At 33.6% G+C, this 18,031-nt stretch overlaps 1 protein-coding gene across 7 annotated transcripts in view; it reads right to left on the reverse strand.

Annotated features, from left to right (window-relative positions):
- LRBA (LPS responsive beige-like anchor protein) overlaps positions 1 to 18,031 on the reverse strand; it is a 676,054-nt gene that overhangs the window by 204,880 nt on the left and 453,143 nt on the right. For all 7 annotated transcript variants that reach the window (XM_027866938.1, XM_027866942.1, XM_027866935.1 and 4 more), the window contains 3 exons: positions 5,053 to 5,170; positions 2,732 to 2,834; positions 817 to 932 (listed from right to left, as the gene is read on the reverse strand). In XM_027866938.1, coding sequence (XP_027722739.1) covers positions 817 to 932; positions 2,732 to 2,834; positions 5,053 to 5,170 — 337 coding nt within the window. The remainder of the gene's footprint in view (positions 1 to 816; positions 933 to 2,731; positions 2,835 to 5,052; positions 5,171 to 18,031) is intronic.

Genomic DNA, 18,031 nt, shown 5'->3' on the forward strand with positions numbered 1-18,031 from the left:
TAACCCTGGGCAAATTGCTTACCCCTACCTGCCTTAGCTTCCTCACCGTAAAAGGAGCCGGAGAAGGAAATGGCAAACCACTCCTAAGTTTTTGCCAAGAAAATGCCAAATTGGGTCATGAAGAATCGGATACGATGAAAACAACTGAACAACAACAATATATGCATGTATTTACACACTATAGTTCAAAAATTATTGATATCTTTTGTTATTAAGTCATCTTTATTTCCAAAAATATTCTTCCCCCTCTCATACAAAGAATAAAAAGACCACCCCTCCCCCCAAAAGGCAGTTATTTCTGCTCTGTGGTAAAAAGCGTTTATCCTAACCCTTTAGCAACTAAATATTTTGTTACTTAGTTCTTGTAACCCTCCTTGGTAACCCTTTCTAAACTCATAATGTCTTGTCACCCAACAAAGAAAAAGGAGATTGAAAGAACTTAGTCCAGGTATAAATGGAAGTATCTTTGCCCACAAGAAAATGAGGACAGCAGATAAATTAAGTTTTTAGGTTCTCTTCAGGGAAATTAGAAGTATTCAAGGTTCAACTTTCAAGAAAAGCAGAAAGAAAAAAGAACAGACTGAACCATTCTTGGAAAGCTTAAGCAAGCTATGGAAAGAAATGAGATGAGGGTCACAGTGGCCAAATTTGACTATATGATTTCCCTAATATCCCGGGCATCTGTTTGTACTAGCCACATATTTCTCTTCCCTTTTTTCTGTGCTGCAATGATCTGGCAATATCATTGCTCCAAAGAACCAAGGCCACTCTTAGCAGTCTAGTATTGTAACAAGTCAATGTATAGGTCTGCATTACCTGCTACAGTGTTGAGAAACATCAAATATTCAAAATTAGAAATCTCCCGGTGCTGCCATCGTTGAGTCATACTGGAAGCTTTAAAAATTTGACGTGGATTTGCTAATGAAATACGCCTACAAAAAAAAAATTTGAATTCACTTTAATAAGACCATCTTTCAAAATAGCACAATTTATTTACACTGTTTATGAAATTTTTTTTTAATGTCCTAGTCTAGTTAATACTAACACTAACAATAGAAAGATTAAACAAATTAATTAGAGGGCAGGTACTTTAATGTGTTCTGTAAAACTTCACCTAAAAAAATACCATTAAGATGCTTAGTTTTACATAATGAAGTTATTTTCATGTCCTAATCAGAAATACACACTGACAATGTTTTGCTGGTGTTGATACCATGAATTTTATTAAATTACAATTCAGCGTAACAGATGTGTTCACATGTCCTTATCAATTTAGGTCAACCTCCTAGAGAAAAAAATTGTCCCCTTAGTTTATTATATATATGTAGTAACTGTAATTCAAAACCTGAAGCAGAAAGGTCATTATAAAATGATAATTTTTGTATCTCTAGTGCATTGAGAAGATGAGAGAATCTGCTGAGGGGAAGACGGAAGGCTTACTAAGCATTCTGAAAGTTCATCTAACTTCACAGTATGCAAGAGCCAGAAGGGACCAAAGAGATCACCTAATCCAAAATCCTCATTTTCCAGATGAGGAACTGGAAACCCAGTAAGTTGAAGTGACTTTCAAGGCCACCAGCAGAGCTGGAAGTAAAAAACTATGTTTCCCAATTTCTAATCTGGCATTTCACCACATCATACATATTGCTTCTTCTTTCAACATCCAGAAACAAGTTCAGGGAACCTGGGGTACAGTAATGGAAGTAGTATTTAAGCAAGTTTAAAAGGTCAATCTTTGGGCCTCAGGCTTGGCTTATCATTGAAGCTTCTGAATGGTTAGTTTTTGTTGCCTGAAATTGGAATTGATTCGGGGAACCTTGTCTTTGGCCTCAGGAATTTCTCCTTAAGACATTGTAGGAGAACAACATACTCTTTTAACATGGATTTGATATCGACACCATTTCACACTGAAAGGGGAATAGGAAAAGGAAGAGATAAGTGACTTTAGATTAATATTGGTAAAATGAAGTATAGCAAAATAATATGGTATTTATAAATCTATGACAAATTTAAAACTACCAAAATTTTATTTGTTTACTTATATAAATATATCTTACTTTAAGCATGTGATTTTTATAAATTGGGTATTTTTAAGTGTCCTAGAAAAAATTTTAAGTGTACCATAAGTGATTTTTAAAGCAATTCTTTAATCAATCCTTTTTTATTAAAGATGAATACTTTTCTTACATGAAAAATTACAAGATGATTGATGCTGTAAATTTGGATCTTTGAATGTGGCATGTTCTTAATGGGAAACATGCTTTTAAAAGGCTAAAATACATATCATTAAAGAATTGTTATCAGAGGAATAAAGATTTCTGTCACTAATTAAGAATAACTATAATTATTCTCGCAAAACCTCAATATTCATTCATTCCCTAATAGCAAGCACCTCTTTACTATCTTCAAAGTTCCATATTCATATGAAAATCAACATACCTAAACATTCTAGGAAGTACAAAGATAGGAAAACACAACTATGTTGGGAACAGTGAGTGATTTTCCCAAATCTACTATAATTCTACTATAAGATCTACTATGAGGACCTTTCTATCTTTCTGTGTCTTGGTTTCTTATAAATATAAAATGGGACTGTTGCTATTCCTTTACTTCAGAAGTGAATCAAGTTCAAAGACTACCAAAGACAATAGAAGGATTATTATCATCATAACTTCGTCTTCATAAAACATAACCAAAGGCTATTAAAATGTCTTAAAGCATAGTACATTACCTGGTTTGAGGCAACCCAAAACTAGTTCCAATGCCAACACGAGGTAGACAATTGACGACTTTCTTTACTGTAGCAGGGTCTGGAAAGTTGAACATTACAGCAACTACAAACAGAAAAGTATGGAACATGTCTTCTCAGTTGCATCTGTTAGATTCTGAAACTTACTCTATTTTCCCACAGTCTACAGCAAATCAAGCATGTCTAGACCAGGCATTATTTCCATTTTACTTATAAACTCTTTTCTCAGACCCATTTCCTCTTCTGAACACTGTCAGGAATTCCAGCAACTGTTGTCTTATTAGCATTAACATGAAGCTGAAGTAATCTAGTTATACTATTTGAATAAAGAGAATGTCATCATATCATGGTCTATCTCTCTGTATTTCTAGAATCAGTTTTGTAAAATAAATTAAAGCTTATACAGTTTTTAAACTAAATGAGTGAAAGCAAGTATAAGTTCGGCTAGGAAATTAACATGTTGATTATTTTTACTTCCAGTCATATCTAGTTTTCAAGAAAAGATTTTGTTTAGTTTGGAAGTGTATTCAATATTGCTTCGTATATCCAAAGCAATGTGACCTTAAGGCAAATTAGCTTTCTGTGGCTAAAAACCAAAAAATTTAACTGTTTTCAAAAGTTCTAATAATTTCTTCTGCAAACGACTGCACATTTATGGAATTCTAATTTTAATCTACACACTCACCATATCCCATGTTTAATCTTAATCAATTATGGCTACTAATATGTTTAAACTTTAAAAATTCAACCCATATAAAAACAGCACTGTTCATACCCAGGCCATTTTTAAACAAAGTCACAAGGACAAATTAAGAATGTCGTAATTTGGTCATCATATTTTAAGTAGAATTTAGCTTTAAGAATATAAAATAGCCACATGAGTTCATGTGAGAAAGATGACACATTTTCAACCTCACAAAAAATATTTTATCTAGCTAGAGAAATTACATAAGATAGAGGAAATTTCACATTCCACCAACAAGTTTATGAAGAATGTAATTCTTTGCTTATTGAGTACCTATAACTTCTTGCCTTTAAAATTTAAGGTGATATGAGAGACTAATACATTATACATGCAATACACAAGAAAAGGCTATCCATTAGAGTAGACAACTAGAATTATGGAGGAAAGGCGACAGACAAATAAACAGATAATTTCAAGGGTATATACAAAATTTCTCAAAAGTATAAAATGAATAAGTCTGTGTAAGTCATAAATATAGTCAAGGATAAACTACTTTGAAACAAATGAAACGCAAATCAGTATAAAAGTGTTAAAGAATTCACCGATTATGAGAATCATGTCCACCTTTAAAAAAGTGAAAACAAGTAAGAAGAAAAAAAATTCAAAGTAAATTTGTTTACAAAGGAACTTTGTCTACAATAGACATCTGAATTTGTAATGGAAGAAAAAATTAATACCTTTATAAATGCTTTTTAAATTATAAAAACGTGTGGATTATGTCAGGAGGAAATAAAACATTGTAATGTACCTAGCCCTAGGGCCTAAAAAAGTACGAGCTGTCTTACTCTCAGACACTGCCTTCTTTAATGTCCCTTTCTATGACACCACTCATACAGTTTCCCTCCTGATTCCTATATTGCCTGCTCTCCTTGTCTTAATGGATTTTTACCAAGCTCCATTCTAAACCCACAAATTGAATTTTAATTCCACTTTGAAGAATGATGTAATAGAAAGCAACCAAGAATAATTCAGTACTATCTGCTGATAGTGTCTTCTTATAAGGTACTGGATTTGACAGGAGATAAATTTGTTATTTGATTCTCTAAAACATGTAGGATTCATTCCAGCAGGAATTTAAACATCAAAGAAAGGTTGAAAAGAGCAAAATGACATAGTTATATTCCTTTATCCCTCCCATAGATTCAAAGTTCTAATTGTTTGGTATAGTTAAAAAAAAAAAAGTACAGACATATAAACAGGCATAAAAGTATGGTAAGAAACCAAAATCCCAACAAGATACAGATTTATTATACTAGATGTATACATATATATTTCTATTTATATATTTTTATAATTGTGTTAAAATATATTTTTTCTCAAAGGGAAAAATTATAAATGAACTTAAAGATTAAAAACTAGAGTAGGAAAAATCACAGAATGGTATACACTAATGGTTGTCAGCAAGGGAGAGTTTAGACTATAAGAAAATAAAAGAAATTCCCATTAAAATGGGAAAGCTATAATGATACTTTCTATTTTTACAAATTTCTCCAAAAATTAGATAATAAGATGTGAAAATTATACTTATAGCTATGAATTTTGAGCAATGTGACATTACCTCTGTTTGCCATGAAGATCTCTAGTGCTGTATTCTGCAAAAGATAGCGCCGGGAAAATATTGACCGAATTTCTGTGAACAGCCATTTTCCATGTAGTCCTTCAGTATATGCCAGAATCTAAATGCAAGAGAAGAAAAGAGGAAGAGCTAGGACAATTTTAATCACCATAAGCAACTGAATGACTAAAGAATCATTTGTTTCTTTATATAAAACTGTTTAAAGGTGGAATCATTTGATCAAAGAGAGAAATGGATTTGACATATGTGAACTACAGCCATTTCTATAAACAGGAATTTAGTTACATACTGAATGAACAAATTACATAATCAGAGAATCTCTGAGTTGGAAAGAACTTCCAAGGTCAATTAGTCCAACCTGTACCTGAATAAGATTCCCCTCTATAATATCCCTTAAAATTATCCAATCTATTCTTGAAGACCTCTAGTGAGTGACAGCCCAGTGTCTCCCAAAGGCAATCCATGATATTTGTGGACAGCTCTAATTGTTAGAAAGCTGTTCAGATTCGGAAAAAAATAGAAACAAAGAAAAGTAAAAAACAAACAAACCAAAAAAAAAACAAAACCAGAGTCTAATGTTACCTGTAACATTAGTAATCAATGTTTTGTGGGATGTGTGTGTGTGTGTGTGTGTGTGTGTGTGTGTGTGTATAAGTTTGTGTGTTTTAAAGGAAGTGGTGATAAATAACCATTAATAAAGTAATCAACCTGGAGTTTTTAAATAATTAGAAATTTTGTAGCTTTCAATAAGAAAGTTTTCACCATTTTTTATATATTTTTTATTTTATAGTCATGTAAAAATATAACTTTATTGTCAACAACTTAATGGTTAACAAGAAACAAAGAATAACAAAAGATTATTGAGCACAAACCCAATTTAAGTTCAACAACACAGTTACAATATAAAAAGAAATACTTTTCTTTCATTAAAAAAGTCAATTCCATAGTCATTTATTCTAGAAGCATGAAAGTTGACTATAAAAGGTTAAGCATTTTTTTTCAGTTAATGCTAACTACACACCCGCAAATGAACTCCAGCACAATCTATGAAGTGCCTGTCAGAGTAACTTGTTACAATTCTTGTCATTCCATGTGACAGACACACATGCTTAGTTTGCCCTGAAAAACTAATCCCATCTTTAGTCCTAAACTACTATGCTACATGGTTGCTTCAGTTTGGTCTTTTCATTTCAAAGCTTAATTACCAAGGTGTTAAGGGACAACAATGTTGGTTACTTCCCCACCTCCATTATTTACCATTACATAATCAAAAAGGTTCAGATAGGTCACAAATGCATGCTTATTAACACCAGAAACCAATGCTCTGGCAAGAATGTAATGTAATTAAAAACTTGGGTGCAAAAACCATTACTATAAGATGTCTCAGCAGTGGAACATATGCCATACCCTTCAAAAATTGTCCCATTTTCAAAATTAAAAACCAAATTCAATTATGAAGTTGCACAGGGAGAGGAAAAGAGCATATACAGAAAGAAGGAAGGGAATTGTACTACTCCAATTCTATGGTGTTGTGTGCTTTACTCAGTACTCTCCCATTCCCCAAGATCTAATCAGTCACCTACAATGACTAACATTTACATGGTGCTCACTATTTGCCCGGCAATGTACTAAACGCTTTACAGTTATTATCTCATTTAATCCCCACAACAGCCCTGAAAGACAGGTGCTGATATTAACCCATTTTTACACATGTAGAAACTGAAGCAAAGAGAGGTTATGTGACTCTACTCAGGACCACACAGCTAGTTCCTGAAGCTGGATTTGAATTCAAGTCTTCCTGACTCCAGGCCTAGTGCTGGATCCACTTTGCTAGTGAAAAGGGCAATATAGCTGAATAAAACAAGCTTCCCATGTCCTGCACAGTAATGTCCTACTAGAAACTATGTCCAGAAGGTAAGAGACTGTTATGAGGTCAAAGAATCATTTAAAATCTTAATCTCTTTTCTTTATAAACATGTTCAACTCAAGTTCAAACATGAATAAATTAACACAAAAATTGAAATTTAGTTAGGAAAATGGAAACAAAATATGCAGTTATTACCTTGAAGACAAAGGTAACTTGGTCGATATTAGAACGATAATTTATATAACTAGCTGTTACTTAGAGAATTACAGAATTTTAGAGCTGGAAGTGACCTTAAAAATAAACTAATAAGACGCTTTCATTTTACCCCCACTGGGGGAAGGGGGGTGTCAAATGCCTAACCCAAAGGCACACAATAGATCCGTCGCAGACTATTTAGTATAACTGACTAGAATTTAGGATCTATTCAATTGAAAGCCCCTTAAGAGCAGAACTTATCTTAATGTCTCCTTCAGCACCTAAAGAAGAATTTCTTTAGTATCAAGTAGGCTCTTAATAAACACTTATCTGAATCCAGATCTCTTGGGACCAACTACGTGAAAGTCTTAAGTAACTGGAACATGACTAGCAAGAAACCTTAATTAATCAGGTTCATTTTTATTTTCAGGAGAAAGTAAAATCACAAGACACAAAATGATAAAAGGATTTTTTTTTTAAAGAACAACAACAAAAAACACAATGGTTCTCAAAGTGTGGGCTGGGGAACTCTGGTGGCCCCCAACACCTTTTCAGAGGGTTGAAAAAGTCAAAACTATTTTCATAATCATGCCAAGATGACATAATTTCTAACAGCTCTTAGGAAAGGAGGCAGTCATCACTAATTTTTTAAGAGTGTAAAAGGGTCTTACGAGGTAGAAAAGAGCTACTCAAGTGTTATTTCCTGTGCTCAGCTCACATTCTCCCAGGTGTGCTCTACCTTTTACACTTTAGCTTTCTTTATCCAATGAAAAAGTGATGTGCATTTCATTCATTTGCTGAACAAACTACTAAAATGCCACTGATGTTCAGAAAAACTATGAAATTCTGTAAAGCCCTCAATCATCAAACAGAGATTCTGTTGTGCTCAGTACACTATTCTTACTAAGGTATGAAAGCATAATAAGACATTTCAGAAAAGTTTTCAGTAAAAATCAAAATGTAAAGGGTTTCCTGCTTAATTCTTTAATTAGAAAGTTTAATTAATGAGAAAACCACATATTTCAAACATGCTAATAATAATTCAAAGTTTTAATGCTTCATATATAATTAAACATTACTAATCAAAATGTTTGGCATACAGCAGGGGTTATCAATAGCATATGAACTTAACTCCTTGCCTTTAAAGGACTAGTTTAGGTTTTTTTAATTGTGGGAAATTTTCCACTCATTAAAAAAAGTTAAGCACAATCTGTTATGGCAAAATGTATGATAACAAAGTTTGAAATAGAAAACTAAGCATTCTTTAATAGAGGCATGTTTCTGATATAATAACAGTTTTTTAAAGTATTCATTAAGAAAAGGTATCAATACTGAAAAGCAGCTGAGGCCTAGCTAAGCAAGGCTTCATTTCTTCTTGGAATAGTATCTGCCTGGTCTATAGCTTCACTTCAAAGTCTCTGGAGTTCAATTAAAACTGGATTAGGTGGAAGCAGACCCTTCTTTGGGACTTTCTGTTCTCTGAAACTCCACATATACTGACAGCACCCTAGACAGAGGTCTAGCCCTCCAGTGAACCAGTTGCTATGGAAACTGCATCATTACCACAGCTCTGCACTTAACACACCAAGTATAGTAGTTCCAAAGATACAGCTCAGAGTACTCTCCCTGAATGTTTATTACCTTTTCTTTTATTAATACCTGAACTCAACTTGCTTTGTTCCATAGTCTCAGCAAAATTGTCTTACCAACCAAACAAGTCTGGGAGAAGGGTATTTTAAAGTAAATATTTTTATAATAAAAATGTTTTTCTAGTCTTTGTTCCTTTGAAATTTTCAACTGAGAATTAAGACTTCTAAAATAAAGATGAGTTATCCTGAAATAGAGAAACATGTCTTTCATTCCCTTCACTACCCTTGTTGCCCTTGTTCATGGTTTACAAGGTAACAAACACTCAGTCTTCTATCTGTTTTTCTTCTTAACTATAATTTCGTAATAGTTTATAAACTGTGCAAAACAAAGTACATTTATCATGTTTTGTTTTCCTAATCCCCCCAAACATTAGCAACAGCAAAGTAATAACAATAATAATAATACTTTTATTGACCTGCTATTTAAAAGGTGTGTTGTTTTTTTTTTAAATCAGATTTCTGGCACTAAAAAGGAAAGATTATAGTAATACCCAAAGAAAAATATATTATTTTTATCTTAACTGTAAAGAAAGAGAGCTGGTTTTCCAGCAGGTTAAGAAAGAAAAAAAAATACATTATCTCTAAATTACAATATATTTTAATGGAATTAGAAAAAAGAAACTAAATAGAGTGATTATATATTTAGACCTATTGAGAACAAAAATAAAACAAGTAACATGCTATCATCAGAAAAAATATAAACCTCTTCACTGAATTCTGCATAGATGATAGTGATTCTACTGAAATATTATGTTAGTGCTTAATGCAACAGCCTAAAATATTTCCTCCAACCAAGTTTTATAATTTTTCCTTCCCACGACTCCATATAATCTCCTGAAAAAACTGCCAATAATAGTAAGTTCAGACTAGCCATATCTTTGCAATTTTATGGTCACGTCATTAACAAATTATTTCATAAATTAAAAGACAAACAAAAAAGTAGATATATTGTCTTAGACTTCAAGTAAAATGCAGAGTCCCTGTCCTATCAAGTTAACAAAAGTACTGCTGAGATGGAAGCTAGACATAATCTAACTGTGCCATTTTCTTGGATTATGGCACTGGTAATAATTGAATATCTACAGATCATATTTATGATGTACAAACCTTAGAGCTAAATAAAACATTTAAAACCTGATAAGGGTTGTATGCTTATTTTGTATTAGAAAAAAATCACAGTATTTTGCAAGTATATATTTTTTAAGCATTTAAGTAAGCTATACTGTTTATAATAATTATGATTTGGCAACCTTAATTAAACATATTTTAATCAAACATTTACCTTGAATAGCTCTATCATGGACTTACAAGTAAACAGGATTTTAGAATTTGCCACATATGATTTTATCTGAAACTTGATCTCTAACAGTAGTCTAATAACAATCCTGGATTTCAGATTTTCTTATGTATTTACAGAATTAGGTTCAACTAAATATCATATGATATTAATTTATAACCTTTAAACATATTTTAAAAAGAAAAAAAATGTTGTGTTCTAAGCATCAGGCCTAACTGGAAAATTCCAGGTAATGATTCTATGTTATTAAAAATATTATCTTAAGCTTTTGGGATCTTTCCAGATTTTGTAATACTGCTTTATGAATCTCTCAGAAAAAAAAATCAGAACCACTAAAAATGGAAGTTAAGAAGTGACAGGAGGAAAAAGTATCTTTTAAAATTAATTATCAAATATTTACTTCATAATTCTTCATCCATGTAGTCAATTTTTCCACCCACTGCATACTAGTACTATGTGGCATAGTATTCTCCTTAGTATTTTCATGGATGACAAATTCAATTAAACATATTCATTACTCTAATGTTCCACTTGGCAGTTTTAGCCATGATGAAGAATTAAAAATATATAAATAAAATGCTATGTGACCTTTGTATTGATCGGGCTAAAATGGCTTTAAGCTTAGGTATGGATGATGGGGAGTTTAGGGTGGAAAAGCACACACACATACTCTTATGTTTTCTCTTCCAATTACTGGAGGAGATGATAAAACCACAGCAAATGATGTATCAGCTCATTTTATCTTATCGCTTTGGGGCTAGGTGACAATGAAGTTCATATTTCACTGGCTCCCATTGAAGATTGTGAAAATTACTTGCCCTCATGACCTGAAATTTCACTCGAAGACAGAAATTTCTCTTCTGCAAAGTAATGCAATTTTTCAGATGTCAACCTTTAGCCCAGCTTTAAAAATTAATTTCATTTATATTAACCAATGATATTGATATTTTCACAGAACACACTTTGATACATGAAGCACTGACTGGCAAATTGATGTTGCTTTAGATGGGTAAAACTATTTTATTTTAAGCTGCTGTGGCAGACAGATTTACTGCAAACTGAAATTCCTATTTCATAATGTAATATTTGTGCTAGCCTGATGCACCTTTAAGTCCCTGGCCTGTAAATAATTCAAAGACTCTTTAGCTAGTTCTTTCTGTTTTATTTCCAATTTTATTCAGCCAGAAAATGTTTTGCATTGTAAATGATATAACCAGAGAAGCCATTTTTCTTTAATTAACATTTCATATGTATGAGCCAAGACTGAATAGGCTCTGAAGTGGAATGTTCCCTTGTCTGCTTAGGTTACAATGAAACAGTAGTATTTCAACCCATAAGCCAGGTTCAACTTTGACGGTCTTTACTAACACTATATGTGCTGCCAAATGGGAAGAAAAAAGACAAATTATAGAATTTACTACACAAGGGTATTAGGGAAAAGGAACAATGTCTAACTTTATTTTTATTTTTGCTGTATAGGGCAAAGGATATTTTCTTTGTTGAATTTGCAAAGCAAGATTCCATTTAACTCTAACAAAAATGTTGTAATGGCAAAGATTTTTGCTTTAAAAATGTTGAGCATTTATAAACATACAGAAAGATTAAAAAAATTAAATCACATGATCAATTTTATCCTGAACAAGGAATGGAAAATTTTTGTTCAATCTTTTTCAAGATGCTACAAAGAACCAAAACTAATAAAGTGACCATAATCATTTTAAAAAGCATACACATGTAAAACTTAGGAGAAAGAAAATATCCCTAAATGTGCTATTAAGTATATATTATCTTTATTTCAGTGAGTAATATCAGACTGACTCTTGTGACAATTTGAGAACACTGTCATTAACCTGTGTTATTTCATTTTAGTAATTTATTTAAACATAAACATGCACAGAGCTTCATAATTTATGCATTAGTATATTCTTTGAAATTAGTGAAGTAAATCATAGAACCAGAAGCTAATTCCTACTAAAGCACCCTTTCACCATTCACTGCATTTTCTCTTTTCTTACTATCTCCTCTATCTGAATACTCTGAATAAGAAAAAGACATAGTCAAGTTATAACTAAATACCCCACAGATCACGTATCTTTAGCTAGAGGCAGCTGGGTGGTGCATTTGTAGAACAATGGAAAACTAGACCAGACTGTAGTTGGGAAAGCCTGAGTCCAAATCCAGCCTAAGATACCTACTAACTGTGAGACCTGGACAAGTCACTTAGCCTCTGAAAGCCTTAGTTTCATCATCTGAAAAATGGGGAGGATAAAAATAGAACCTATCTCCCAGGGTTGTTGTAAGGATAAAAAATGAGATAGTTTGAAACTTTAAAGTTCCTTTGAAACTTTAAAGTGCTACATAAATATAAGTTACCATCATTATCATCATCACCACCACCCTCATCATCATCATTACAGTTCATTCATTTATTCAGCCAACATTTTTTGAGCTGCTACTATGTTTAAAGTGCTATAAAGGAGGCACTGAGGGACAACCAGGGACAAGAAAGCCAAGGACCCAAGCCTTCTGATACCTAGACTACTCTTTCCATTCCACATGTCTAGTATGTACTCACTCCTCACTCTATCTGACCTGCTAAAATTCTTTTCTTCCCTCAAAGCCTGTTCAGGTGCCATTTCTTTCATTAAATTTTCCTCATTTCCTCAGTTAAATGTGTTATCTCCTTTCTCAAGTTTTTCTAGTCCACTTTCAGGAGGTTAAGATCTGAGTTCAAACCCTGCCTGGAACCCAAGGCTAGCTCTCATCCACTACCTTTCTACCCCACGTAGCTGGGTTCCAGAAGTCCTATGCTCAAGTTCTGCTTCTGACCCATATTGGGGGTGTGATCTTAGGCAAGGCCCTTAATGGATCAGTGCCCCCAAGCAATCCCCAAAGTCTTCAAGTTGTAAAATAGTTGCAAATCTGTGTCATTAGGAGTTTCCTCATCAGTACAGTAATGAAATCATAGGCCTGGGCAAAACAAAACACATCTTGACCACCTGTCTCCCAGGACTATTTTGAGGCTCCAATAAGATAAGGCGTTCCAGTACCCTGTAAATTGGGAAATGCTAGCTAAATGTCAGATATTGTTATTTTAAGCTTGCATCTGCCCCTACCATATCTCCCCATATACTTGTGGGTATCTATGCCCTCTTACATTCCAGAAGACTGAAAACTCCCTAAGCATCAGGATGGTGGTTTTTCATCCTTGGGTCTTCAAGGCCTAGCAAAGGGCCTTATACAATAGGTACTTAATTAAGGTTTATTAAATTGAATTATAACACAATACTGTTACTAACAATGACTTCAGTTCTCAAACCAGCTCAGATATGACTTGCTAGAAAACATTTTTGTAATGGGCATGAATTCTGTAAATAAAGCACTATATTTTGAATGAATTTTAAGCAGGGTTTTAGAACAAAGATTAACTAGTTTCAGTGAGGTTATAATCTAAGGTGGATATATTAACAGATTCAGAAGAATGCAAACAAGGGGTGAAAGAAGAAGACCAAAGCCTGTTTTATAGTGGGTTTTTTTTTTAATCAGATCCAAGAGATAGACTACTCAGGCATTTATGTAACTGATCTCCCAAAAGACTTCTTACTACAGGTAAGGTATGCTGATCCCCTTCTCCATACTTAGGAAATTACACTTCCATTAACTCCCTCTGAATATAGTCCCTTGGGGGCACTGATAAATTGAGTGTTCATCCCTCTTTATCCTGAGCATCTTTTTGTTCCTAACAATCCACGTTATCCACATTTGACTTCCTAGAAATATTACAGCCTGCATCCAAATCAATTAAATTTAACATTTATTCCAGTATGAACTATGTTCCCAATTCCAGGCACTAGAATCTACTATAAATGTATATGTGTATATGTACATACACATATAAAATGTTTTCTTATTGAACTGTTTAGACAATATCAGCCCTGGAAACAGTTCTCCCTAGCTGGATGAGGACAAGAGACATGGGTTTACAGCCTCGGTCAGTTGGCAGAGCCATAGTTTTAAGATAAATGATAAAGTTTTGCCCTAGGGCACTAAAATTTAGAGGTCATTGAAAGCACTTATATGCCTTCAACATCTTAGAAACAACTACTCTGCCCCATTCTAAATGAGCTCTCTGTGCCTATGGTTCTCTCAACATACATAGACAAAATTATCCCAAAAGGTTGATCTTAGAAGAATCTCATACTGCTTGCCTGAGGCATGAAAAATGCCAGTTGCTTACCTATCAGTAGTCATTCTGTGGAAGTACCAGGAATAGTAGGTAAGGTAATCACTCTTCTTCAAGGCAAGGTCATCAAAGTGGCTCTTATTTCTGGAAGTTTTGAGGCTGATAATTCCCCAACAATCTCTCCTTAGTATATGGGGATTATAGGAACTAAAAATGAAGTGCATTGCCTTCAGGAAGAGAAGAACATTTGAGTCCCAAGAATTCACTGCCCTGAGGTTGATTATTCATGCTAAATAGGAGCTCTCTCAACCCATAAAGAAAAAAGATTGAAGGATGTTGGGGGGGCGGGTAAAGGTAGGGGAGGGAACAGTGCTCCCTGGTCTATCCCCACCAAGTATACGTAGGCAAAGGTGAAAGTTACTACAAGAGCTCTGGATCCTGAGCCTATTAGAGAAAAGTGGTTGGTTTCATATCATTTTAAGAACAAGACTAGAACTTTCTCACATACCAGAATTCTAGAAGGTTCGCAAGACAAAAGGATATAAGATTTATAATTCCATAGTCCTCCTTGGTTGATTCTCCATCAGGCCTCCTGAAAATCTTCTTGGTAAATAGAAAAGCAACATTTTTTTAAAAATTGTCACAAATTAAAGAGAATATTATCTTCCAGGAGGATTTATACCAAAAAATTTCAAAGGTTCAACATAGAATCTGTAACTTCTAGATATAACTTTAATATGTAAGATTAACCAAGCTTCCAACTGGAACCATATTTGTCAGAAGCCATCTTTATAAATATACAATGGTGAATAGAGATTCTGAGGCAACTTTCACTTTCATACTGCCTGGTAAGGCTAGTAGATTTAGATGTAGCCTAACAGTTTCAAGAGATTCTGTTGTAACAAGCCTGTAAAAAATTATTTGCTCCTTTAAAACAGAAAACTGCCTTTATACTCACAATGGAAAAAAGTCATCCATTATAGGCCAGGCCTCATAAACATTCCACAAACCATGGGAACTCCTTCAGATCCTGATATAAAACTATTCATAATTTGGACACAGACAGTCCCATGGAGCTTACTTTTTGAGTAAAACTTCCTCCACAGTATAAAGAAAAAAAAAGTCTCATTCTTAAAAAACAAAAACATAGTAAATGGCACATCAATCAACTAACTTCACAAATCAGGACTCACTTGTCTCTCTAATTAAAAGTTACTCTGGGTACAAATCCTTAAGTACCTATTTCCAAGTTTCTTATTTGCTTCATGTAAAAAAAAAAAGTCCAAGCATTTTATTTAATAGTTCTCAAATGTTGTTTACAACTCTATTTTTATGTCATGGTACTGGAATGTATACAAACTATTCGTGAGCCTATAAGAATCATTTGCAACTAATTCATAGTGAATGTTCCCGACATTAATATGCTTCTTACCACTGCCCTTATTTTCATATTATATAAATTAAAGAAATAAAAGTACAGTAAAATTTAGGGTAACTGCAAGGGGGGAGGGAACTAGTCTTGATAGTGAAAAGTTAACATTCTAGGACACTTTTTAAAAGTGAAGTTTGGATATATACTTAAGGATCATCTATATATACAATAAACTCACAAAAATATTTTGCCTAGTTCAAAATACATACATATGCATATATATACATATACACACGTGTGAGCGTATGCACATGAAAGTACATTTTATATTATAACGACATTACATAGTACATAGCAGGGCTTGGAGCTGGAACAGACCCAAGAGATTACCTACTCCAAGTCCCTCATTTTACCTGGAGGAAACTGTCGCCAGAAAAGAGAAAATGATTATCAGGCATAGTTTATTATAGATCTAGAGCTGTAATGGACCTTAAAGACCATCTTGCCAGATCTCATTTTATAAGAGACTCCTGGAAGGTAAGTATCTTGACCAACATCACACAGCTAAGTCTTAAGATTCAGAGGCAGGACTTGAATCCCAGTTGCCTGACTCCAATGGAATTTTTCTTTCCCTGTACCATTACAGTAAGTAGCAGGGACAGAATTTAAATTTACTTTTCTCATTCTAAATCTTGTGATTTTCTACATGCTAGACCAAATTTGTTTTTTTTTTTTTAACAAAGAGAAACTGTTTAATCTAGAAACTGAGAAAAAAATTTATTTCTTGAGTCTGAGTTTTAAGTAAAAAATATATACTAAATTATGCTATGTCACTTCTCCCCACCCACCCAAATATACTCCAAACATTATAAAAATTCACAGAGGAAATGACTGATTCATTGATTTTCTTAGCCAAAAATGATAACATAGTACCAAAATTACTACAAACTATGCATTAATAGGATCCAAATACCTTACAGCATATTTTTTTTTAAAGAAACTAGAGTTAAAGATTTAGGAGGAGAAAATCTCTTTTTTTTAAATCAGATTTAGCATAAGGTATAATAACACCAGTTCTAATCACTTAACCTCTCTAAACCTCAGCTTCCTCACGTATAAAATGAAGGATGGTTATGATCTGGAGAGTTCTTTGCAGCTAAGAATTTTTAAACTAGAGAGATCATCTATACATAGGAATCATTCCTGACAAAGAAAGAAAGGAGAAGAAAAGAGAGGGAAAGAAAATATCATTATTATTATTATTATTTTAATATCCCGACTACATAAACTTAGATCTAACCTAACTAAGGATTTAGTGTGATACAATGGGAAAAGTGTAAGATTTGAAATCAAAGGACTTGGGTTCAAGTCTCAGCTTCGCAACTTACTAATAGCTAGAGGGCCCTGAATCAAATCATTAAATTTCTCTTGACCTCAGGTACTTCATCTGCAAAATGATGGAATTGGACTAAACCTCTCAGGCCTTTTTCAACTCTAAATCAGTTTGGACATCCCTTATGTTTCCAGTTTTCTTCCAACTTCCAACAACACTACTCCACATACTCTTCAATATACAGTGAAACTTACCTCCTTGCTATTTCTCCAACAAGCTGACTGGCCAATTTCATTGGCTGTCCCTCATGTAGGATGTTCCTCCAAAACCCAGCTAAAATCCCACCTTCTCCAGGAAGCTCTTCCCCATTCCTCTTCATTCTGGTATGTTCTTTCTGTTGATTATTTTCTACTTATCCTGTACATAGCTTTTTAGTATATAGCTATTTACACAGAGTCTTCTTCATTAGATAGTGAGCTCCTGGAGGGCAATGACTATCTTTTGCCTTTCTTAGCATTTTGCCTTTTAGCACTTAGCATAATGCCAGGCACATGTTAAGTAAGTATTTAATAAGTATTTACTGACTGATTGATCTATTAGTCTAATATAATCCTATCTATTGGGGTTTGACATCATTTCTCATTTCAGATTAAGATTACAAAGAATAGTTTTTTTGAGTTAGAGTTGAGCTGAAAGGGACAAACTTGTCCTTACTTGTTCCCCCCTCCTACAACCCTGATCTTAGACAGAAGAGTCATAGCTATAGGGGATTTTGAATAAAGGTAGTCTTTCACCAGCTTTTCTGGCCCTGGACCAGCAAACAGGATAGTGGTGGAGTACTGGAAAATAAATCAGCCATATTAACCAGCTTAAGTCAAAAATACCAACAGGCTCCTATTTTTGGAAATGACTAAATTAAGTGTGAGAGGGGGCAACTCCCTATAATTAACCAGGGAAAAGCTGATAGAACAATTCTCAGGTTCCTCTTCTGTGTCTCCTTTGTGCCTTCAAGACTGTCTTTAATGTACATTTTAGCCTAATTTTACCTATATGAAAATAAGAGGA

Source organism: Vombatus ursinus, unplaced genomic scaffold (genome assembly GCF_900497805.2).
Source record: "Vombatus ursinus unplaced genomic scaffold, bare-nosed wombat genome assembly UNPS02014784.1, whole genome shotgun sequence".
Lineage (NCBI taxonomy): Eukaryota > Metazoa > Chordata > Mammalia > Diprotodontia > Vombatidae > Vombatus > Vombatus ursinus.